The sequence below is a fragment of the Mchenga conophoros genome, linkage group LG9, assembly GCF_057382185.1.
Source record: "Mchenga conophoros isolate Kocher_MC1m ecotype Shallow Benthic linkage group LG9, M_conophoros_male_GT1.1, whole genome shotgun sequence".
Classification (NCBI taxonomy): Eukaryota; Metazoa; Chordata; class Actinopteri; order Cichliformes; family Cichlidae; genus Mchenga; species Mchenga conophoros.
Genome location: NC_140534.1, coordinates 33,516,408 through 33,541,778, shown reverse-complemented (window position 1 = coordinate 33,541,778; position 25,371 = coordinate 33,516,408). Strand labels below are relative to the sequence as shown.

General features: G+C 42.8%; 1 protein-coding gene across 1 annotated transcript; it reads right to left on the bottom strand.

The window, feature by feature from the left end:
- Positions 1-925: 925 nt before the first annotated feature.
- Positions 926-17,621, bottom strand: LOC146567726 (uncharacterized). Its single transcript, XM_085287731.1, has 4 exons — positions 16,782-17,621; positions 7,758-7,833; positions 6,199-7,549; positions 926-3,411 (listed from the first exon to the last, which is right to left on the bottom strand). Exons 2-3 carry the CDS (start codon positions 7,773-7,775, stop codon positions 6,200-6,202), a joined length of 1,368 nt encoding a protein of 455 aa, XP_085143857.1. The 5' UTR covers positions 7,776-7,833; positions 16,782-17,621; the 3' UTR covers positions 926-3,411; position 6,199.
- Positions 17,622-25,371: the final 7,750 nt, after the last annotated feature.

The following is a 25,371-nucleotide window of genomic DNA, read 5'->3' as shown; positions in this document are numbered from 1 at the left end:
CATTGTTCATAATGACATCCTCAACTACTACTCTCTGTACTTCAGGTGGAGTGAGCTGTTCAGGTGGTAAGTAGATAGTGGTTGTTCTGTGCGAGGCAGTCACCTCTACACTTGGAGAGGATGAGTGAGAGCCATGCTCAGGCGAGTGGGTTGAATCACTGCCCAATTTAACAGGACTTTGATCCTCAATGATGGTTGGTTCATCTCAGTCTGTGTCACTAGTGAACTGCGGATTTTGACTAGGCACTGATGCATTTGGTCCAACTGTGGGGTTACTCTCAGTGGACTTCTTCATTTTGGCCAGCTCACCTAACAAAACCTCAAAATCTGCACCACTCAGTTCGGCAAGACCTTTTAGTTCAGTTGGGTAAGAATGGATTAAACACGAACCCCTGTCTGCAGCATACAGCCAGACAGCAGCTGGATATGATGGACAACACTTGGGTTACGGCTTTGTCTTTTGCAAGGTAAGCTATCCTTAAGGAACTGGACTGGTTCACCTGATTGGAACTCCACAATGGCTGTGTTTTTAAAATGTGCCTCTGTGCTAGTTATTTTAATTACTCTTCCAATGGAACCAAACTACCCTAAGTAATCAATAACCTCATTGTCAACCTCATCACCTGTTACCCTCCTACTAGGACAGAGTTAGGTACTTTGACACCTTCAGTTTGGATTACATCCATGTTCTTATTACTCCAACCCAGAATGTCATTGACAAATGTAATGATTTGACCCAAAAGGCATGAAAGCACTAGTTGCTAAACTTCCAAAAATAAAAGGAATTAAACCTCCTGGCTGGTGCGCCACATTTGTGTAGCACCTCTACTCAGGACCAGTACACTTTCACTTCAAATAGAGACCCTAAACATCTTACTAGGTTCAGAAGGAGGTTTTGTTTTGGAGACTCACAAAAGGAATTGGCTTGGAAATGAACAACTGAGACCTTTATTGCCTCAGTACCATTCATAAACATATACAGCACAATAAACCAAACTGCACACTAATAGTGCATTTTAAAGGTGAATAGATATAAAGCAGAACAAATAAAATAAAGACAGTCGAATGAAAGACTTATACTGAATTGTATCAGAACTCTTTTGAATGAATAAAACGGATGGAAGTATTCCCGTTGTGAAGTTTGAATTGTCCAGTCTGAATTGTCCTTTAAAGTTGTTGAAACCCAAACAGGTGTACTGTAGCGGAAGTGTCAGTGTGCAAACCCTATTATCTGGGATAGGGCTTGTCTGAAATACAGGGATGCTTGAATCAGTTTCTCAGGCAAATCCTACAATCCGATCGCATGGCTGGCCACATCATTTCATGATCATTCAGGATCTCATTTGGGCTGTTCTCGCCGTCAGTGGTTCTCCAGAATCCTTTCTAGTAGTTCAAAAAACCAATCTACACAAACAGTGCAGAACAATGAATTTCTTTTCCATCTTGTGTTCTTAACATGAGCTCATGAACTTCTTTTCCAAATGTATTAATAACAAATGGCATTCCATTTAGCTTTACCAAGTTACAAGAGTTACAGTAACTTGTTTGTACCAGTATCAACTATTTTATCACAATTATATCACAATAAAGAACATCAGCAGCTTAAACAGTAATGTAAATAGTCATTGCAATCAAGGTTACATTCATCCATAAGGCTAACAAGCAAAGGTAACTTAATTCACAGTGCAAGTACTAATGAACTTGAAATATGCTCATTTCTATTAAGACTTAACCATTCTAATATAAACAGAGCTAGTGCTTCTATCCGAATACCTCCCCGATCGGAATATGGCTTCGTGGGGGTAGGGTAGCTAACAGCTATTAGCAGCTAGCATCGGCAGTAAAACACCTTTAGCTCAAAGCATTCAACACTTATAACACACTGTAAAGAACAACAAGAAAAGTAAAACAACACACCAAATTTGATGAACAAACGGCATGTCACTCACTGGGATATTCCAACACAAATAACTGGACAGACGTTATTCCCTTTGTGGTCAGAGTTCGGGGCCTAATAAAAGAGTAGCTTATTAGCATTTATACGTAAAACAAACTGGTCTCATTAACCAGGTTGCAGCATTGCATACCAAATACTTTTCGGTGAGCTCCGACACACACTTGACTGCCATCAGAGAGGGAAGATCTCATAGGAAGAGACAGGTAATGCTTCCTGCGCACTAGACGCACGGTTGTCAGAACACAAAACTGCATTACAGCACCCCCTTCTGACAATAACAGGCTATAGCCTTAGATAAAAAAAAGAAGGGGGGGGGGGGGGATTTTACGGCCCTGTATTTCACATGGGTTACACTATTATCTAACAATTCTCAGCCTGTAATTTTGTACTTACTATATAAGTCTAGGATATTCTGTTCAGACTAATTTGGCGCAGGAAAATTGCACCCTGACTTAAACTGGCTATGATATCTAAGCATGTTTGGAAATCCCTCTGCAGCTCTACATGTCAGTCTCAATAATTCAGTTCAATCATAGAGCCAAATTCACTCTTTTACCCATTATTACATGGAGGGCCAACTCTTAATGAGAACCATTGCAATGTATATATATATAAAAAAAAATTTAAAAAAAATTCACTAAATGAACTTTATTTAATCACTATATTCCTAACATGCACAGACAGTGACTTCTCTCTGCATGTCTTATTTTCACCTTTGACCTTCACTGCGATGTCTGGGAGCCCGTCCCCTTCTCTCTGCCTCTCACACATCCAGTAGCAGGCCATGTTTGTGCCTTCATGAGCTGTACCATCCAGTGTTTTGCTTTATTAAGTCTTTATTATCAATTTTTTTGTCAGTCTCGTATTTACATTTTTCTTTATATCCGGGAGATCTCTCAATCTTGCCAAATCCCATTACACACAATGTACATATGTTTGCACTTCACATCTCCTTTAGCCCATTTTTAGAGACTCAAGTTCATTTATCAACACTTAACTGTTGGAATATTTCCTAAAAATAAACTGAACGTTGAAACCAAATATTTCCTTGGATTTATTGAAATGAATATTTGCAAAGCAATCAAAACAGCACAATCTTCACACCAGCATTGACAAAAATATCACCTCTTTTATACTCCTTGTATAAATTGTATCCTACCTACACCCGTTTTCACACCTTCTCTTGTGTGATTAGGTAGAGGATCATTAGGAGGTCCCTCTAAGGGGGACGCTCCCACAGAGCTTAAATCTGGAACTCTCCACCATTTGACCTTAGACCTGAAGAAGATTCTCGGTTGAGAGGTGAAATAATCTTCAAGCAATTTAAAGAAGTCCAGATTTTTAGGGTCTGTTGCAGAGTGAAAGTTTTTCCACAAAAGGTCACAGTGAAACTCTTTCCCACCACCACAGTGATGACAGGGTTGAGAACTGGATCCATCTGTGTCGGTCTGCTTCTAAACAAAGACACAAAGACAGTGTAAGTCAGGTGTAACCCAGAGTAATTTCCTGCACTTATTTCCTGCCATTGAACGCATCACAAATGCATGACTCCAACCACATGACTTTGCTCAGCCAATCGGATGGCATGTAGGTCATAGTAAGCCTGTCCCGGCTTCCTTCCGTCAGATGCGTGGAGGCAAGCCAGGTGACAGAGCTGTTGCAGGTGTGTATTGGCAAACATTTGCTTTTCCCGTTTTAATGCATTTTTTTAACACCAACTAACTTATGCAACTTAGATGCTGATTACTGTGAGCCAGAGCCATAATGTTGTTGTGCACTGAACAGAACGGAATTGGTGAGTTTGAACTTTTAATTGACTGTTTGTATTGCTACCAGGTGACGCTAATCGGCTGCTGCCGGTCCAAACAATTTGATTTTGATTTGACTGATAGTTGTTGAATAACAAATGTTGTGGAGCTACATAGTATGTATGTATGTATGTATGTAGCAGTTGAAATGTTTTCAGTTAAATCCTTAATGGTTAGGAATATTATATTTAACCAATATATTGTTTGTTTATTTATTTATAAATTGTGTACACAGGAACAAGAATAACTTAATGTATTTAGCTTAATTGGCTGACATTTTTGTATTATTCTTGTGATTTCTTATTGGCCTTGTTTATTTAATGCAGGCCAGGTTAACCTTTTTGGGGTATGAAAAAGGATGGCGAGCCAATGAACGGCTAGGAGCAGGACACATTCTGCAAATGACGCTTCCACCGGTTGGGTAGGAAGCTATCAAAGACAACGCTCTGTCCCCATTTTCCAAATACACTGATTTCCGCAATCATACACACCATTCCCTTGATTTATGGACAATAGCGCTTGGACATCTCTCATGGACATTCAGATTAAACTCATGGACTTCAGTGTGGATCAGTGGATTTGATATTAACATGTGGTATTTATGGGGGAACTGTTTTTTGAGAACCTGTGTTGCTTGGTATAAGCCAGACAAATCTGTTTAGTTGTCTTTGTGCACCCTCACTGGGTTTTTGATTAATTGGATAGCTGCAGCAGGAGTGATTAAGTTTTTCTTTTCTTGTTATTCTTTTTTTGGGGTTTGGTTAAATACATGGTACCTGCAAAACCATTTTTTGTGTTGTGTGTATTTATTAATTACTGCCCATCAGCTCCAGTGGCGTCCCTAAATCTTCTGATTAATAATAACCATAAAATCACACTCAATCCCTAGCCTGTATTACTTCATTAGCGCTACATCAGTGTTACACAGGGAATTCCTTCAACATTTTAATTCTGAAAGTGGCCTGAAATAAAAAGTAAGCTGATTCTGAGGGGGTCAGGTGGGATACACTGATTGGTTTTAGTTAGATGACCCTCCCGTTGTTCATTTAGTAAATACAAGTAAAATGGATTGATTCTTATAAAGCACTTTTTTACTCTGCCTGAGCACTCAAAGTGCTTTTTACAACACGGTAAAGCACTTTGCATGCTAGAGTAAAGTGACCTGGTACTGAGACTCAATAAATGTCTTTGTTGTAGAGCAACCTTTCTACCAGTGGTAGGCAACCTTTCTGATGAGTGCCATCTAAAATTTCCTCAAAAGTCAATTTACCATATCAACAATTGCATTAACAATAAATTTAATAATGCTGCATATCAACAGTTACATAACTGCTAAGTGCTACATAACTTTGCACTTTTGCTGTAACGAGACAAATTTCCCACCTGTGGGACTAATAAAGGTCATCTTATCTTACACACTATATAGAACAACTTCATAGAAATAGATTTGCTATATTTCAAAAAAATTTTTTTTATCCATAACAAGAACACCATAACAGCAAAGGAACTATACAAACAGAAAATGCAGATGCTATTAATGGTCGCCTCACAACAATGGTAAATGGCCTGTATAGCGCTTTACTTAATCCCTATGGACCTTGACACTGCATTCAGTCATCCACCCATTCACACACTGGTGATGGCAGCTACATTGTAGCCACAGCTGCCTTGGGCGCGCTGACAGAGGCGAGGCTGCCGGACACTAGCGCCACCGGGCCCTCTGGCCAACACCAGTAGGCAACGGGTGAAGTGTTTTGCCCAAGGACACAATGACCGAGACTGTCGGAGCCGGGGCTCGAACCGGCAACCTTCCGATTACAAGAAGAACAGCCAACTCTTGAGCCACATTCGCCCCAAAAACAATGATAAGAAAAAATAAACTGGGCTAATATGACTTATCTTTATACAAGGATTTGCAGATTAATGTGATCCCTGCCGCTGCTTTGTATTTGAAAGTTGTGTTATCTGGGGATCATATTTTGTAACTCGTTGAGGTGTCCCGTTATATCAGCGAGAAAGAAACATTGTCAACCCATCTTGATGCATGCTCAATCATCCAGGTAAGTAAACCTCCAAAAATTGATTCTGTTCATCTGGACATATAATTTTGTGGGAGAAACGTTTCGTCACTCATCCAAGTGACTCCTTCAGTCTCAGCTGACTGCAAGTTTCCCCCAATCTTATAAACAGTACATTTGCATAATGGTCAGTGGTTGTTGATCAATGGTCATGAGAATCTGCATAATTAAGCTTAAGGAACTGAACTCCCAGCACATTGTTCCTTCAGTGGGCTGGTTTCAGTCATTATCTAAATGCACTGTTTCCAAAATTCCAAAATTGAGTCCAGTAGAATTACTAACATGCGAACACAATTTAATGAGCACAGTTGAACGAAACAGTCTTAAACAAGAAGATGATAATATACATACATACCTCACAGTAACTGCACTTGCAGTTTCTTTCTGGTGTGGCTCTGTTGGTGGATTTTAAGGTAACGTGGCGCTTTAAAAGTCTTCTCACACAGGTCACATTTATAAGGTCTCCCCACAGTGTGGGTAAACATGTGGCGTTCTAAGTCTTTATATCTCACAAACAGTTTCCCACACTGATCACAGCAGTAAACGTCATTTCCAGTATGAATGCGGAGGTGAATATTTAGGCTGCCTAGCAAGTGGAAGGTTTTTCCACATATGTGGCAGCTGTACGCCTTAAATCCAGAGTGGATAACTTGATGACGCTGTAAGAGGCCACTGTGAGTAAAAGCTTTACCACACTGATCACAGCTGTATGCTTTAACTCCACTGTGGCTGAGTTGGTGTCTTTTTAAGCTTCCAGCCTGGGTAAAAGATTTTCCACACAAGTCACAGGTGTATGCTTTAACTCCACTGTGGATGAGTTGGTGTGTTTGTAAGTTTCCAGGCTGGGTAAAAGATTTTCCACATAAGTCACAGGTGTAAGGTTTAATTCCACTGTGGATGAGTTGGTGTCTTTTTAAGCTTTCAGCGTGGGTATAAGATTTTCCACAAAAGTCACAGGTGTACGCTTTAACTCCACTGTGGATGAGTTGGTGTCTTTTTAAGCTTTCAGCGTGGGCAAAAGATTTTCCACACAAGTCACAGGTGTAAGCTTTAACTCCACTGTGGACGAGCTGGTGTGTTTTTAAGCTTCCAGCGTGGGCAAAAGACTTTCCACACAAGTCACAGCTGTATGCTTTAAATCTACTGTGGATAAGTTGGTGTGTTTGTAAGTTTCCAGCGTGGGCAAAAGATTTTCCACACAAGTCACAGGTGTACGGTTTAATTCCACTGTGGATGAGATGGTGTCTTTTTAAGTTAGCAGCAAAAGTAAAACTTTTTCCACACAAGTCACAGCTGTATGCTTTAACTCCACTGTGGATGAGTCGGTGTGTTTTTAAGCTTTCAGCGTGAGTAAACGATTTTCCACACAAGTCACAGGTGTACGGTTTAATTCCACTGTGGATGAGATGGTGTCTTTTTAAGTTAGCAGCCAAAGTAAAAGATTTTCCACACAAGTCACAGCTGTATGCTTTAACTCCACTGTGGATGAGTTGGTGTGTTTTTAAGCTTCCAGCCCGGTTGAAAGATTTTCCACACAACTTACAGATGTAAGCTTTAACTCCACTGTGGATGACTTTGTGTTTTTTTAAGTTTCCAGCCAGGGTAAAATTCTTCCCACACTCGTCACAGCTGTATTTTTTCTGCCCCTTTCTTCTGTGAGGTTTGTCGGCCTCCTGAGAGCGCTGACTTCTCGCTCCATGTTGGTCCTGCAGTGACAGAGATACAAACAGAGGCAGTGAGTGAAATGCAGTCCTGGAACAAACTGAAACTCCATTAGTGGAATCAAAGATGTCAACAAACACGTCGTAGGTGTGTTACCACCACCTTCTAGTGATAGTATGACATTACAATTATGAGCTACAATGAGAGTTGTAACCTGCACACAGGTTCAATAACAGAGATATTCTTGCTCACCTTTTGGGTTGAAGTCATTGTTTCCTCTGTAGTGGCTGAGCTGAGTCTAAATGGCTCGTCTCCTCCTGATGATCAGCTGGAACAGTTAACAACAGTGGTGAGAAACTGCAGTAATGAACCTCCACTGAGTAACTGCAGTTTGGTGCTTCATTTGAACCTCATAGATTTTATTAAACAAAATGGATAAAAAATACTCTACAAAACAGAAGGTGAGCTGATAGAGTATCATCATCTCAAACTACATCAAGATTCTCAGACCATGTCACGGTTCACTTGATCCCTGCAAACAGGCACAAACTGAAACTGTCTAAAGCTTTTGTGAAGACACTGAAGCAGTGGACTGATGAGGCTGTGGAGAATCTGCAGGTGTGTCTGGACTGCACCGACTGGGAGGTTTTCAGGATTGTTACCAACAGTTTGGATTATTATAGAGATGCTGTGACGTCCTGGAACATCAGCATCTGTGAGGAAGCTGCACAGCATCACACACCAGGGTGAGTTAGAATACTGACCAGCTCTGGTTCACAGCTAAGCTAAAGGAGCCTGAGGCTGGAAAAGCAGGAAGTGTTTCAGGCAGAGGCGGAGGCAGACATTTGATACACCCAGGGCTTAGCCCTAAAGGGTGGGGGGGGGGGGGGGTTTAGAAATGACTGAAAGATTAATAGGCTCCGTTTTGGCAGGCAAGGCAGAACAAAACCAGGGCTGTATCATGACACGCGGACGAAACCCCAATTCAACCAGACCCAGAACTGATCCGGAATTAAAACAGGACTAATGAGGATTTAACCAAGACAGAACCAGAATCAGAACTAGATGATAGTAGAACTAAAAATCATCATAGACCTGCACTACACTTATTTTTTAATTCTACCAAAGTCCACTATTTAGATTGAGAAAAGTTTATATAATTATTTAGCCTTGTTGTGCAAACAAGCTGCATAACTTAATAAATATAGAATTTGAAAAATAACAAACCTAAAAAGAAACACTAGGTACGAGATACATGAGGACCTATGATACAGTGATACTTTTGGTAAACAACCATTTGACTAACACAGGGGTGGGCAATCTCAGTCCACGAGAGCCGGTGTCCCTGCAGGTTTTAGATGTGTCCTCGAACCAACACAGCTGATTTAAATGGCTAAATTAGCCCCTCAACATGTCCGGAAGTTCTCCAGAGGCTGGTAACGAACTAATCATGTGATTCAGGTGTGTTGACCCAAGGTGAGATCTAAAACTCGTGGACTGAGATTGCCCACTCCTGGACTAACATGTGTGTCTCACCTGCTCTTGTTCCATCTCTGTTCTGTCCTCATTCTCCTCTCTCTCCCTCTCTGTGCTGACAATCAAGCCAAACACCAACATCATCAAATATACAGTGGAAACCAGATATTTACACACTCTTCGGATAAAAACACTTTCTTAATTGTAACATCAAATCAGACTAAATGTTTATTTTTTTAGATTGATAAATATAAAAAACATATTTGTTAACTTTAAGAGTAAAGAGAGAAACTATCTGTATTAATTGTAAATGGCACCAAATTGTATTCAAACTTGAGCCACACTTATGGAGCTCCACAGTTGTCTTCCTGGGCCCTATTTCAGGAAGCCGGTTTAGTGGAAAATCTGAGTAAGTATACCCTCAGTTAACGAAAACTCTGGGTTTTCGGTTTCACAAAGCGAGTTTAGATTAATTCTGAGTGAGTCACTATGACGACACACTCCGTGAAGCTAACCTGCCCCCTAGCAGGTTTACTACAACTAACCCTGACTGTCTCCGCCCCTTTGTCGGAAACCTGACAGTAGGAAGTGTCGGACATGGCGTGCCCCGTCCTTGAAGAGCCAGTAGATGTTGAAGCCCAAATTCTCCGCAGAGCTCTCCGCCGGGAGAGAGTGATCAGAGCGCGTTTGGACATTTTATCATTTCCTGATGAGTTTCTGTGCGAACGTTACCGTTTCTCAGCACAATCTATAATTTATTTGGATAACATCCTCAGGCCATATATTACGCATGTGACATCGCGGACATGCTCTCAGTTCATTACATATTATTTGTATTGCACTTCGGTTTTTTGCAAACGGGAGCTTTCTGTATAATATTGGTGACGCTGAGCACGTTTCCAAGGCTACCGTCTGTCGGGCAGTCAGGAATGTTACAGTTGCACTGAAACGTCTCCTGTACTCGTTTGTGGTGTTCCCCGGTCATAGACCCACAAGATTCATCAAAGAGGGATGCCACAAAGTTGCAGGTATCAGGATGACCAAAACTTAATTTATGATGTGGTGATACTTGGTCTACTACTTAAATTTTACATTTATTTTCACGGTTCCCAGGCGTGATTGGCTGTACAGATGGCACTCACATTCCAATCATTGCTCCTTCAGTAAATGAAGGAGACTATGTGAACAGGAAGTCTTTCCACAGCATTAATGTACAGGTACATAGTTCCCTGTAGCATTTCAAACTAACAAATTATTTCATTATAGTAATGGATGCTAATTTGTGTTCTCTGCACTGTGAAGATCATATGTGATGCTGCCAACATTATCACAAATGTGGAAGCCAAGTGGCCAGGCTCTGTCCATGACTCACAAATATTCCGTGAATGTACACTGAGCACAAAATGTGGACATGGTGAGTTGAGAATACTTTAAAATATATAAAGACCAATTGCTTCAGAAGTGTATCCTTCTGTCTTAGGAGAGTTCACTGGCTACTAGGGCTGGGCCATATTATACCGTTCACGGTAATACCGGTATAATGTTAGGCAACGATAGGAAAATGAAATATCGCGATAGAATATGAGTAAAACGCGCATGCGCAGTGCCTTTGTTTTCATACGCACATGGCCGATTGTTGAGTGAAACAGATGAACCAGAATTGGTTTGTAAAAATGGTGCAACTTCCGTGATGTGGAACTGGTTTGGTGTTTGTCCGTCAGATACACAACAAAGCACATTTTTTTGCAGAACATGCAAGCGGCCGTTGTTATTGTCATATTTGTCGGACTAAGATGCTCTTAAATCTGGGAGTAATCTGGGTCCTAAACTCCGTATACTTCAGGTCAAACAACACTGCAGCATCACTTAGAGTTAAAAACTGTCTAAATTCTTTCATCTTTAATAAAACGATCAGCATTGCTGCTTTACCAGGTGTAACTATAAAGTTTAACTTCCAGGCATCCATGAAAACAAAAGTTATTACATTTAACGGAGTTAGAAGTTAGCAGGAAGCTAGCGGAAGTTAGCTCGCTAGTTTCGCTAGTTACCTAAGCATGATATTGCATGTTCTGACTGAGAGATTTCTGAAAAAAATCAAACGTACAGCTCTGCTATCACTTCCAACATAAATGAAGACAGGAAACTAAACAGCAGTGACGTTTGTAGGGTTACTGAAGTTGGGCTAGCTGGTATATAATGATGTGCTACGTGATCGCTAGCGACACAGCTATGTTAGCATAACATAAACAGTGAAGCTGGAGGACGAACACTAACACTTTTCCACTTATAAAAGTTAACGTGAAGGTTCTTCATGGTTAGAAACAAATGCAATCGCATGGCAGGATGCTGTAAACGGACCAAACTTCAGTCAGGAGAACAACTGAGATAATCCATCCACAATACGAGGTTAGTCATTAATATACTGCAACAACAAGGGAATAGAGCAGCTGCCAGAGAATTCAACATTAATGAATCAATGGTACAGAAGTGGAGGAAGCAAGAAGAATGAGTTTAATAAAGTTTGATTTATCTGACTGCTTTGTTTCGCTTAATGTGCCTTATAATCCCGTGCACCTTATGGTCCGAAAAATACGTACTGCACACTGCAGTTTAATGTTGCAAAGCACCTCTTTTTAACTTCAGTGGATATTATACATGGTTATGCTCAGGATATGTCAGCCCATTTTTACTGGAAATGCCTTTTGGTTAAACTTTCAGCAAGGAATTTGCATTTGCACTGTTACATTTTTATAAAGCTTTAATGTACATAAAAACCAGCTTCTTGTTTAAGTGAAAATAAATGGAAGGTTGTCTTTTTGCGCTAGTAATGTTGTGGAGTTGTATTTTGTCTCGCATCAATTATATCGTCGGTTATATCGTTATCGCAAATTTTCAAATATATATCGTGATAAATATTTTTGGCCATATCGCCCTGCTCTACTGGCTACTTGCTTGGTGATAGGGGGTATCCATGTTTACCCTATTTGCTTACCCCTTACCCTGACCCTGAACCGGGCCCACAGCAGCGATATAATCTGGCTACCGTATTTTCACGACCATAAGGCGCACTTAAAAGTCTTAGATTTTCTTCAAAAAGTGCGGCGCGCCCTATCTGTTGTAAGGAGGACGTAGTAGAGAACACCATGAGAACGTTAAAGGCTGAAGTGTGGGCGTTGATCGTATATACCGGGACAATCGCACATACCTGTATAAAAGAACAGGTATGTGCATTATGCAGGACATCGTTGTTTTAACAACCCTGAAAATGGCAAAGAGACACGCTTACGAAGCACAGTTTAAACTGAAGGCCATCAGCTACGCGGAGGAACATGGAAATCGAGCAGCGGCGAGAGAATTTAAGATTAACGAATCGATGGTTCGCAAATGGAGGAAGCTGGAAAACAAGCTCCGGCAGGTCAAGAAAACGCAGCTGAGTTTCCGCGGACATAAGGCGAGGTGGCCCGAGTTGGAGGAAAGACTCGAGCGGTGGATCATCGAGCAAAGAACGAGCGGGAGAAGCGTTTCGACGGTCACCATTCGGCTAAAAGCAGTTTCACTAGCTGAAGAGATGAACATTGAACATTTCCAAGGAGGTCCGTCTTGGTGCTTTCGTTTTATGAAACGGTGCCATTTTTCCATCCGGACCAGGACTACGGTAGCGCAGCAACTTCCAGCGGATTATAAGGAAAAGCTGGCCATCTTCCGCTCCTACTGCAGCAAACACATCGGCGACAAAAACATCCAGCCCAGCCACATCACAAACATGGACGAGGTCCCGCTCACTTTTGACATCCCGGTGAGTCACACTGTGGAGAAGAAGGGGACCAGCACGGTAGCGATACGCACAACGGGGCACGAAAAGTCTTCTTTTACTGTTGTGCTTGGCTGCCATGCTAATGGACAGAAACTGCCGCCTATGGTGATTTTTAAGCGAAAGACTTTGCCTAAAGAGAAGTTTCCAGCAGGAATCATCATTAAGGCAAATGAAAAGGGCTGGATGGATGAGGAAATGATGAAAGACTGGCTGAGGGAGGTGTATGTAAGGAGACCAGGTGGTTTTTTCCACGCATCACCATCGCTCTTAATCTGTGACTCTATGCGTGCCCATCTCACAGCCGATGTGAAAAAACTTGTGAAGCAAATGAACTGTGAGCTTGCTGTCATTCCGGGAGGCCTGACAAAGGAACTCCAACCGCTGGGCATCGGTGTGAACCGCCTGTTCAAAGTAAGGCTGCGAGTGGCCTGGGAGCGATGGATGACCGGTGGAGACCACAGTTTCACCAAGAGTGGAAGGCAGCGCCGGGCGAGTTACGCCACAATTTGCCAATGGATTGTAGATGCTTGGGCTAACATGTCTGCTGGCACTGTTGTTCGAGCTTTCGCAAAAGCCGGCATCATTTCCGAGGAGCCGCACGGCACGGAAAGTGACTCTGACAGTGAAGACAGTGAACCTGGCATGTTTGATGGAGATTTAGCGCAGCTGTTCAATTCAGACACAGAGGATGAGGACTTCGATGGGTTTGATTGATGATAGACGAATAAACAGATTTTCTGTTCAACTGGCTTTATTGGTCGCCTGTGTTTCCTGTACACAAAGTATTAAAAGATGTGAACCTCATAAAGTGCCTCTGTTGCTTCCTCCTCTGTAACAGCTGTCAATGTTTCTTCATTATTTTCCTGTAGTAAAGAAATAGACAACATTGCTGTTCTACTGTAAACTCATATAATCTGTGGAGTATTACTCACAACTGCATGTTGGTCTGGCTCAACAGGAGGCTGCACCAGATGCAGTACACCATCACCATCAACTGATAGAATATGAGGTTTATACAGGTCACTTATAACTTACAAGGGACCAAATGGCAATTAACAAACATACCTATCACCTTACACTTCATTGTCATTATGCTCTCAAAGACAACCAAGACTGAGGGAAGGCAAAATCAGTAGGAAAATAACTTCACTACAAACAAATTCATTATGGTGAAGAGTTTATCAAATGAATGAGCAGCACTGCAAAGGTGACTGTGAAGAAAGGATGTATGCACATCATGTATTATTTTGAATTTACCCCCTATGTAGGCACTTGTGTCTTGCGGGGTTATTGACTCAGAGGATGTCCCCACAGAGATGCCTTCGGCCACAGGGCGCCCACTGTTTTGGCTGAGGGCCAACTGCTCAGCCTCTGTGAGTGGTGGTGGTGGAGGACCCCCACCTGTTTTTCGGGCCTCCGCTTTTTTTCTGTTGGCTATAACGGGGTCACATTTGAGCATACAGAGTAAGCAAATATGTACTTGTAATGTGCTCAGATAATTTCAATAAGTGCTTACAGAAAGAAAATTAATGTAGCCTCTAACTGCAATTGATTTACATGGGACAAACAGACCAAGCACTATGGCTCATAATACAATTACACCTCACCTGTTTGGACTATATTTTTATATTTCATTTTTACTTGCTGCCAGGCACCTTTGGGGCCTGTTGGGTTGCACCTGCGCTCACATCACATCACAACATAAAATGTATAAAATAACAAATAAAATAACATATGATAAAATAATGTGTTAAATGGGTGGAAATCCCTAGATCAATGTTTAAATTAACACTCACGCATTGACTCTGTCGGCTATGTTTTGCCATGCATGCTCCCTTTCTTTTGCAGCTTAGGCTGTGTTACCTTTTTTTCTGCAAAATTTGCATGTTATCGGCATATGCTGCCATCAGAATTTCGGCCTCAAGCGCTGTAAAATACATTGACCGCGCCTTCTTTCCCTCCGTCTCCATGGTGACTCGCTTAATCTGTGCTCCACTAATCAGGGCTTTATGTATCCTCATGCGCGTGCTTCACTTGGGATTAAAGCAACTCCGCGTTGACTGAACTGATTGTTATCAGCCTTTCTGAAACCGAATATTCCGAGTTGGACAGTTCGGGGTTACTCAACCCTGAGTATCGTTTTTCACTCTGAGTTTTCTAAACTGGCTTCCTGAAATAGGGCCCTGGTGTTTTGTTGACATCTCTTGATGTTCCCATGTCACAGAAACAGGCTCTGTGTTTTGCCTTATATGCATCCACAGCTGTGCCACCAGTTTACTCACATGGACTCTACGAACCAATCAGAAGCTTCTTCAGCTCAGAATGGAATCGTCTGGAGTTTCTTATTAATTAACAATAAACCTAGTGCATATGTACACTTGATGAAAGTGATTAAAATAGACAGCGGAAACCGATTTATTTAGCCGTGGAGGGTAACAACTGAAAATATGAAATAAACACACATGTAAGCCAAGACTCTCTAAAAAACAGCATTGTTGTTGTTCGGCTTTTCATTTTGCCATTTGTTGATTCACTTGAAGAGCAAGTAACGTAATATTGGTCAAGTGATCAGTTTGATATCAATCTTTCGTGATACACCGTCATATTTACATTATTTGTACGGCACGAATGATTTGCTTTGGTACCTGCTCAAACTTCAGTTCTGCTCTGTCTGCGTTTCTCCAACAGCCCACTCGCAGGCAGCAGCTGCCCCGCCCCTTCGCTCAGTCGCTTAGTGTCTGAGCTCGGATCATACCAAAATTAGGGGGGATTTACGCACAGTCGTAAATTCCCACAGTGTGCACTTGTGCCAGGTTGAAGGACTACTGCATATAAAACTGTTCAGTTAATACTAATTCATATCAGCTGATATAAGGAAAAAATAATGTAAATATGGTAAGAAAATGGTTAAGAGTTTCGTGCGTTCTCCTCACTGCAATAAACGACTGCATGAGAGACGCAAGTCATGATCACTCTCGTGATTCTTTTCCCTCTGTTTTCAGGTAAAAGTGTTTAAAAGTTGATATATTTCCCATGTGTACACTGTTAAGATATTTAAGAGGTAATCCTTCATTGTTTTGTAAGAGTTTAGAAACATTGTATTTGTGCGCATATACGTGGCGGTTTTGAGCGTCAGTTTTGTACTGTGTAATGGCCAGTAAGATAATGGCAGGAACTAAAAACGCCGCTATTGTCAGCCATTTTGTCAGGAAACCTGTTCTGGCATATATGGTAAGATGGTAAATGGCCTGTATTTGTATAGCGCTTTACTCAGTCCCTAAGGACCCCAAAGCGCTTTACATATCCAGTCATCCACCCATTCACACACTGGCAATGGCAGCTACATTGTAGCCACAGCTGTCCTGTAATCACTTTAGTGTTTTGGTTTATTATTTAGTGTTTTTCTTCCACCACGTGACATTTAGCAGTACAGAATGTGAAACGTCTCTGTTCATTTTCACTGCAATAAACTAGTGCATGAGTCATGATCACTCTCGTGATTCTTTTCCCCTGTTTTCAGGTAAAAGTGTTTAAAAGTTGATATAGTTCTCGTTTTCAGGGGTGTAACACACTGTGTGCCTCGAATATTGTGTGTACTTTTTGTTTTATACAGTTGTCAGCCAGGCATTTCACTTCCTCTCATGTGTTCATCCACAGCAGCTGGACAATAAAGTTTATTGTGACCCTGATACTGCAGCAGATCGCTCTGACTTCCTGTTATCACTTCAAATAGAAATGAGGCTGTAGAGGTTTGGTGCAGGCAGAAAAACAGCTGCAGGGACAATGAAAATACTTTTCTGCTCCAACTTCTCCCAGCATGCTGAGCTAATGATTAGTTGGTGTTTTTCTCCAAACACTCTCTCACTCTTCTCTCAACGTGTTCACAATAAACTGTGAACAGACACCGAGGAGAGCAGCAGAAGACCTCATTCAGGAGCTAAACTCAACATGAACTGAACTCACAGTAAAGTTAGCTCGGTGCTTACCTTTAGATGAGCCCACAAACCGAGAGAAACTCCGCGATGAAGCTGCAACTCTTTCCAAACACAGGAAACAGATCAGGGAGCAGAGACCCACGTGGTTCACGCTGATCTCGGCTACGATCCAGGAGACAAGGGTGGGCAGATCGATGCAGATATCGATCAGGACGTTGGTAGTGGTTTATGATCGATACTTTAGTTTTTTTCTCTCCTCTAAGTTCACTACTTTACTCCCGTTTCATGACAAAGCAGCTCTCTCTGCTCGGCTCCTCTCCTGCTAACAAATCTTGCTCCGCCCCCTTCTTCTTCTGCCGTATAGGGTTTACTGGCGGTTGGCAAACAGCAAAATGGTGCATTACCGCCACTAACTGGTGTGGAGTGTGGACAGAAAAGACAAAAAAAAAATAAAAAAATAAATCAAATCCTCTCGAACAAATGGGTCTGCCTTAAAAACCAAAATACAGCCTGATAACTTTCACTTAAAGAGGTCGTGCAAAACAGATCAAGTCCAACTTCACTTCCATACCGTCCAGCTTTTTGATCAGTTGTCTCCTTTCAATATCAAATCACAAATCAAATCACTTTTTATTGTCACATCACATGTGCAGGCACACTGGCACAGCACATGCGAGTGAAATTCTTGTGTGCGAGCCCCACAAGCAACAGAGATGTGCAAACACAACAACACAAACGAGCAAAATACAAGAATGGCCAACCTGAAACTAATAAATATATGTACAATATATAATAGTGTATGCATTTCTGGATGTGTATACTAAATATTTTCCTACGTGTGTGTGTGTGTGTGTGTGTGTGTGTGTATACACATTTTTACAAATTAAATAGTAAAAAAAAAATAATAATAATAATAATAAAATATATAAAATATACAGAGTTGAATATGTGCAAAACAAGTGGCATTTATATACAGTGTGGAGTGCATAATGTTGAAGTTCCAGTAGTGAAGCTGAGGTGTCTATGACGTGTTCAGCAGTCTGATGGCCTGATGGAAGAAGCTGTCTCTCAGTCTGCTGGTACGGGACCGGATGCTGCAGAACCTCCTTCCTGATGGAAGCAGTCTGAACAGTTTATGGCTGGGGTGACTGGAGTCCTTGATGATCCTCCCCGCTTTCCTCAGGCAGTGCTTCCTGTAGATGTCTTGGAGGGAGGGAAGCTCACCTCCAATTATCCGTTCAGAGCACCGCACTACTCACTGGAGAGCTTTGCAGTTGTAGGCGGTGCTGTTGCCATACCAGGTGGTGATGCATCCAGTGAGGATGCTCTCAATGGCACAGCGATAGAAGGTCCTGAGGATGCGGGGGCTCATGCCGAATCTTTTCAGTCTCCTGAGAAAGAAGAGGCGCTGCTGCGCCTTCTTCACTGTTTTGTTTGTGTGTACTGACCACGTAAGATCCTCAGCCAGATGTACTCCAAGGAACCGGAAGCTGCTCACTCTCTCCACAGCAGCGCCGTTGATGGTGATGGGGGTGTGTACTTCTCTGCACCTCCGGAAGTCCACTATCAACTCCTTTGTCTTTGCGACGTTGAGGGTGAGATGGTTGTCTTGACACCAGTGGGTCAGGGCGCTGACCTCCTCCCTGTAAGCCGTCTCATCACCGTTGGTGATAAGACCCACCACTGTAGTGTCGTCTGCAAACTTCACAATGATGTTGGAGCTGTTAGTGGCTGTGCAGTCGTAGGTGTAGAGTGAGTACAGGAGAGGGCTCAGTACACACCCCTGTGGAGCACCAGTGTTCAGTGTGATGGGGGATGAGGTGATGCTGCCCAGTCTGACCACCTGGCGTCTGTCAGACAGGAAGCTAAGGATCCAGCTGCAGAGGGAGCTGCTCAGTCCTAGATCCTGCAGTTTCCTGTCCAGCTTCGAGGGAACGATGGTATTGAATGCTGAGCTGTAATCTACAAACAGCATCCTCACATACGTGTCTCTCTTCTCCAGGTGTGACAGGGCAGTGTGTAGTGTCAGGGCTATGGCATCATCAGTGGACCTGTTGTGGCGGTATGCGAACTGTAAAGGGTCCAGTGAGTCGGGTAGTGCAGAGCAGATGAAGTCCCTGACCAGCTTCTCGAAGCATTTGCTTACGATGGGGGTCAGGGCTACAGGTCGCCAGTCGTTCAATGAGGAGATGGTGGAGGATTTGGGTACAGGGACGATGGTGGCCATTTTGAAGCAGGCTGGGACTACAGACAGAGAGAGGGAAAGGTTGAAGATGTGCGTGAACACTCCAGCCAGCTGAGCCACGCATGACCTGAGGACACGGCCGGGAATCCCGTCCGGACCAGTAGCTTTGCGTGCGTTCACCTTCCTGAAGCACTTCCGCACATCCTCCTCAGACACAGTGTGCGCACTGACGTCATCCGCGGTGCGCACACTGTCCGGTCTCATGGTGTTCAAACCTCTGACAATTCAAGAAACATGTTCTATTGTTTCCTGTTCCCTACTGCAGTCACTCCCCTGTACAGTGTTTACCTATTAAAAACAAGGTGCTATTTGAACCAGTGTGTCCGAATCTCAGTCGAGATATAATCGTATCCTCTATCATGTTTCGGCCTGTACTTCTCATTTTCCCCACTTTCCTTTAGATTTTATAAAACCATCGCCCTTTCCTCTCTTCCTCCCATTGCTTTTGCCACCTTTCCTTCATTTTGTATCATACTGTACTCTTGAGCTCCGTCCTACTCACACTAATAACCATATCTACCATCGGTCTCCTTGTTGCGACTTTTGCTGTCCTATCTGCCATTTCATTTCCTTTACCTCCACGATGCGCTGGTACCCATAAGAATGTGCCCATAAGCCCCATCATAACAAGTCTGAACAATGTTTGGCCTGGGGAGGCACAGAGAGAGAGAACTTAAAATACACCTGTTATTAAATGGTGAAGTTTATATGCTACTAACAAATGAACTCTCTGGGTTGCAGGACAACAACTTAAAAAAGAAAGAAAAGAAAGAGACTGGTATGACCAACCAGTGATGAAACAATAAATTTAGTGGTTAAGAGAGTCAAATTGTGAGAGGTTTTCTGCTGATTGAACAACACAAGTAATTAATGAAGGAAGGAAAATTCTCTTTTGTGAGTTTAAACATGATCTTAAGAATTTAAACATGTATCTGTGTTGTCCTGTCAACTTGGTGGGCTAGGAGTTGATTATATTGTGAGAAAAAAAAGGGGGGGAAGGGAAGGCTGACACAGGGCCTGGCTTGGTGTTTCTTCCCTCACAACCAACACAACATCATTTTCCTGTTCGTCTGTTTTTGTTTTGTTTTTTGTTTTTTCTCTGTATGCTTCAGGCAGTGGTTTACCCAAAACACAAAAACAGGAAAGTGATGAACACACACACACACACACACACACACACTGATCCAGAATGAAGTGATACACACACATGAACACATGCGCAGTCGTTGATTGAGTGAGAAATGACACACACACCTAAACCGAAACGCTGATTCACTGAGAAGTGACACACACAAATACACGTGCACATGCTCGTGCAATGAAGAGTGATGCACACACACACACACGCTGATGCAATGAAGAATGCTTTGCTAACAAATGCTTATGCTGATATGTGAAATGCTGCACACAAACATCCAAATACAGAATCTGTTACAAGAAGCCATTGATTACTTAGAATGTGTTTTATGTCACCCAGGGGGCATTTAGGTAGATTTAAGGAACAAGGTCTAAAATTGTCTGGTTATGAAAAGAATGTCTGTGCGTGATGTCTCTTTATGGCTCAAGGCCTCGACTGAAATGTTTACTGTGCTTGACACAGCCCTGATGAGGAGCAGTGGTACAGAGTGAAAATGATGAAGTTTGAATGTAAGTTTTATTTCGGAGCGCCACATTTTCTGTGATTGAGACTTAATTCAAGAAGGAACAAAAGGTGCTACAGTACCTGATGTTCTCATTCCCACACAATGTTGTCCCGGGAGGAAGCAAAACCTTCCTGTGAATGTCTCACTGATTTTTGGGTTTTGCTGAGTAGTAGGTTGATTTTATCAGTGAGGTTTGGGTTGTTTTCTTTCTCTACGAGAGAGAGAGAGATGGTTTTATGTTTGGACATGTCTGCAACGGGCCCTAGTATATGTTATTATATTAGTATTTTATTGGTTACATTTGTTTTTGCTTTTGTTACAGTGCACTGAGAGGTGTGATCCACAAGAGGTGATATTTTGATATTTTGTGAGTTCATGATTTAATAATTAGCTCTTTAAACCAGGCCTGAAAGATTGAAATTTAAAGCGCTATGAAATGTTCTTACTGAAAACAGTCGCAAAGTGTGCTTCTCCATGATTATAATGGGCTTGGGAGAAATTCACTTATAGGGGACACTGATCACATGAGTCCCGAGCCGACCTTAGGAGTAGTAAATGTTGAGCAACAATTCATCCAGCCTGCAACAGACGGTGGATGCTTTGTGTTGTTTTGTTACTGCAGGAGCAGGAGGATAAGAGACTGGAGGGGGAGAATGTAGTTTCCCATGAGAGTGTGGAACTGCAGATGTTAGATTTGTATTGTTGATTGTCATTTATGCTTAGAAATATCTACTCATATATGCTTAGAGTTGCATAATCAATGTCATGTTGGTAGAGGTTTGATCCATAACACTAGAATTACTGAGCCTTTTTTTCCCTGGTGCAAGTCCCTACTACTAGATTTACTAGCCCTGCGCAAATTCCCCCGACCCTAACACCTCTTGGCACCCCGCTGAGATTTTCACAGGCCTTCAGCTCCATTGTTCTCCTGCTTTTGTTGTGCAAACACACCATCCCCCAACCCCCAACCATGAGAGATTCAGGTCTTTCCTTCCCTGCAAGGCTACTTTCTTGTCACTACATTGCATGCCTGTCCATAAACACATATACACAGAGTTGTACATATATTTATATAGCCACACCTTACATAATATGCAAAAAGTCTAGTTATACACACACATATATATATATATATATATATATATATATACAGTGGGGCAAAAAAGTATTTAGTCAGCCACCGATTGTGCAAGTTCCCCCACTTAAAATGATGACAGAGGTCAGTAATTTGCACCAGAGGTACACTTCAACTGTGAGAGACAGAATGTGAAAAAAAAATCCATGAATTCACATGGTAGGATTTGTAAAGAATTTATTCGTAAATCAGGGTGGAAAATAAGTATTTGGTCACCTCAAACAAGGAAAATCTCTGGCTCTCACAGACCTGTAACGTCTTCTGTAAGAAGCTTTTCTGTCCCCCACTCGTTACCTGTATGAATGGCACCTGTTTGAACTCATCATCTGTATAAAAGACACCTGTCCACAGCCTCAAACAGTCAGACTCCAAACTCCGCCATGGCCAAGACCAAAGAGCTTTCGAAGGACACCAGGAAAAGTATTGTAGACCTGCACCAGACTGGGAAGAGTGAATCTACAATAGGCAAGCAGCTTGGTGTGAAGAAATCAACTGTGGGAGCAATCATCAGAAAATGGAAGACATACAAGACCACTGATAAACTCCCACGATCTGGGGCTCCACGCAAGATCTCATCCCGTGGGGTCAAAATGATCATGAGAACGGTGAGCAAAGATCCCAGAACCACACGGGGGGACCTGGTGAATGACCTGCAGAGAGCTGGGACCAAAGTAACAAAGGTCACCATCAGTAACACACTACAACGGCAGGGAATCAAATCCCGCAGTGCCAGACGTGTTCCGCTGCTGAAGCCAGTGCATGTCCAGGCCCGTCTGAAGTTTGCCAGAGAGCACATGGATGATACAGCAGAGGATTGGGAGAATGTCATGTGGTCAGATGAAACCAAAGTAGAACTTTTTGGTATAAACTCAACTCGTCGTGTTTGGAGGAAGAAGAATACTGAGTTGCATCCCAAGAACACCATACCTACTGTGAAGCACGGGGGTGGAAACATCATGCTATGGGGCTGTTTTTCTGCCAAGGGGACAGGACGACTGATCCGTGTTAAGGACAGAATGAATGGGGCCATGTATCGTGAGATTTTGAGCCAAAACTTCCTTCCATCAGTGAGAACTTTGAAGATGAAACGAGGCTGGGTCTTCCAACATGACAATGATCCAAAACACACCGCCCGGGCAACAAAGGAGTGGCTCCGTAAGAAGCATTTGAAAGTCCTGGAGTGGCCTAGCCAGTCTCCAGACCTCAACCCCATAGAAAATCTGTGGCGGGAGTTGAAAGTCCGTGTTGCTCGGCGACAGCCCCAAAACATCACTGCTCTCGAGAAGATCTGCATGGAGGAATGGGCCAAAATACCAGCTACTGTGTGTGCAAACCTGGTAAAGACCTATAGTAAACGTTTGACCTCTGTTATTGCCAACAAAGGTTATGTTACAAAGTATTGAGTTGTATTTTTGTTATTGACCAAATACTTATTTTCCACCCTGATTTACGAATAAATTCTTTACAAATCCTACCATGTGGATTCATGGATTTTTTTTTCACATTCTGTCTCTCACAGTTGATTTGTAGCTCTGGTGCAAATTACTGACCTCTGTCATCATTTTAGGTGGGGGAACTTGCACAATCAGTGGCTGACTAAATACTTTTTTGCCCCACTGTATACAGGGAGTGCAGAATTATTAGGCAAATGAGTATTTTGTCCACATTATCCTCTTCATGCATGCTGTCTTACTCCAAGCTGTATAGAGATTGAAAATGTGACGTCAGTCTGCTGTTGTAGTTAATACGTCATTTTTCATAACATAATTGGTGATATAGGTTACAAGCAAGTCTGGCGCTGAACAGAAATTGTCGCTCCTTTGTTTATTGTGCATAAATAGTAAATTGTCCTGACACAATATTGTGTTTCGCTTCTGTTATTACCATGGTACATTGACAAAAACATACTTTTATTCACAGGATAAAACAGTTGTTTTGTATCACTAATTGCCCAGTACGATTACAGCATACAATATTATTGTCACTGCTACATTTCTGTAACGCGTACCAGAAATTATTTCCACTACTAATTAATTACCATTGAGCTCAAAGGTCCTATTAATAAACTGTTAACGAATGTGTATTTATGAAGACGATTTGTGAGACTGGTAAACTTATGATACGTACGATGGTCTTTACTTTCTACACGGTGCATTTCAAGGTCCTGTACCCATCCGTCGGTAAACTGTACCTGGGCTTGTTGCAGTGACCTGAAGTTACTAAACTTCATGAGTGTATGCACTCACTCCAAGAACCGTATAATTATAAATATGAGCATGGTGAAAGTTGGGCAGCACGCTAACGTATTTTGTCCCTCTGTGTGCTCGTAAGGATCTAACTCTTTCACTGGTTTGATTTTTTTCCTCGTATCTTTTCTTTGACTTTTCATCAAGTCTGTCTTTGTACGGACCGGCATTGTTCTCCTTCGTTTTGTACATACCTTTTTGGGGGGCAAAGAAAAAGCAAGAATTTATTGGAACCGAAGAATGAACGTTTTGCGGTGCTGCAAATGCTTGCATTTGATGCGGTACTTGGTGTCACGGCTGCCGAGGCGAGCCGTGTGGAGTTAGAAGAAGGACCCAAGATGCAGGCAGTGGATGAGATGCCGGTGAGTTTATTTACACAGTGGTGAGAAGGCAAAACAGGCAAGAGGGAAGACAAAACTAAAGACCTGAACTGGGAAAGCTAAATGACAAACCTGAGATGAAACAAAAAGGGAAGAGAGGCAGAGAGACGAGCAGGACACCGAGGAACACAGACTGACGCGGAGTTACACAGACGAACCGGCAACAGGCAGGAGAACACACAGGGCTTAAATACACACACAAGTAATCATGGGATGAGAGACAGGAGGGCAACACAGCTGGGAGGAATCTGGGCTGATGGGACAGGGGAAACGTAAACTGATCACACTCACATACGACACGGATCTTCACAATAAAACAGGAAACTCAGACACATGGAACCAGACAAGACATTGAACTAAACAGACAGATTCACAAACAGATGGGGTGACACCATAGACAGACAGATACAGACGCAGACTCAGAGGCAGACCGAATAGAACACAGAACTTAAACAATCATCATCTAGAAAATGATAACAAACTAAAAGCGCTGGGTCACCGACCCAGGACTATGACAGTACCCCCCCCCCCCCCCCCCAAGGGCTGGCCCCAGACAGCCCAGCAGAAACACAAAAACCGACCAAAACAAAACAGAAAAGGACCCGACCAGGGCGGGCGGAGGGGGCCCAGGACGGAGGGACAGAGTCCAAAAAGGCCCAGATGGTCAAGTTCAGGAGGCCGACCATGCGAATGGCAGCGGGGCAGGTCCGGATGCCGGCCACGCAGTAGGCAGTGGCGTGGAAACAGTTCTGGGGGCCGACCGTGCGGACGGCAACAGCGGCGTGGAAACAGTTCTAGGGGCCGACCGTGCGGACGGCAACAGCGGCGTGGAAACAAGTCCGGAGGCCGGCCACGCGGAAGGCAGTGGCGGCGTTCAGGAGGGCGTCCACGGTGGCGGAGATGCCCAACAAGCGGCCTGGCAGATGACCGACGATGTGGAGGTGGTAGTAGGGGACCTGAAGGCTGCGTGGCCCCTGCAGCCCCAGGCGAAG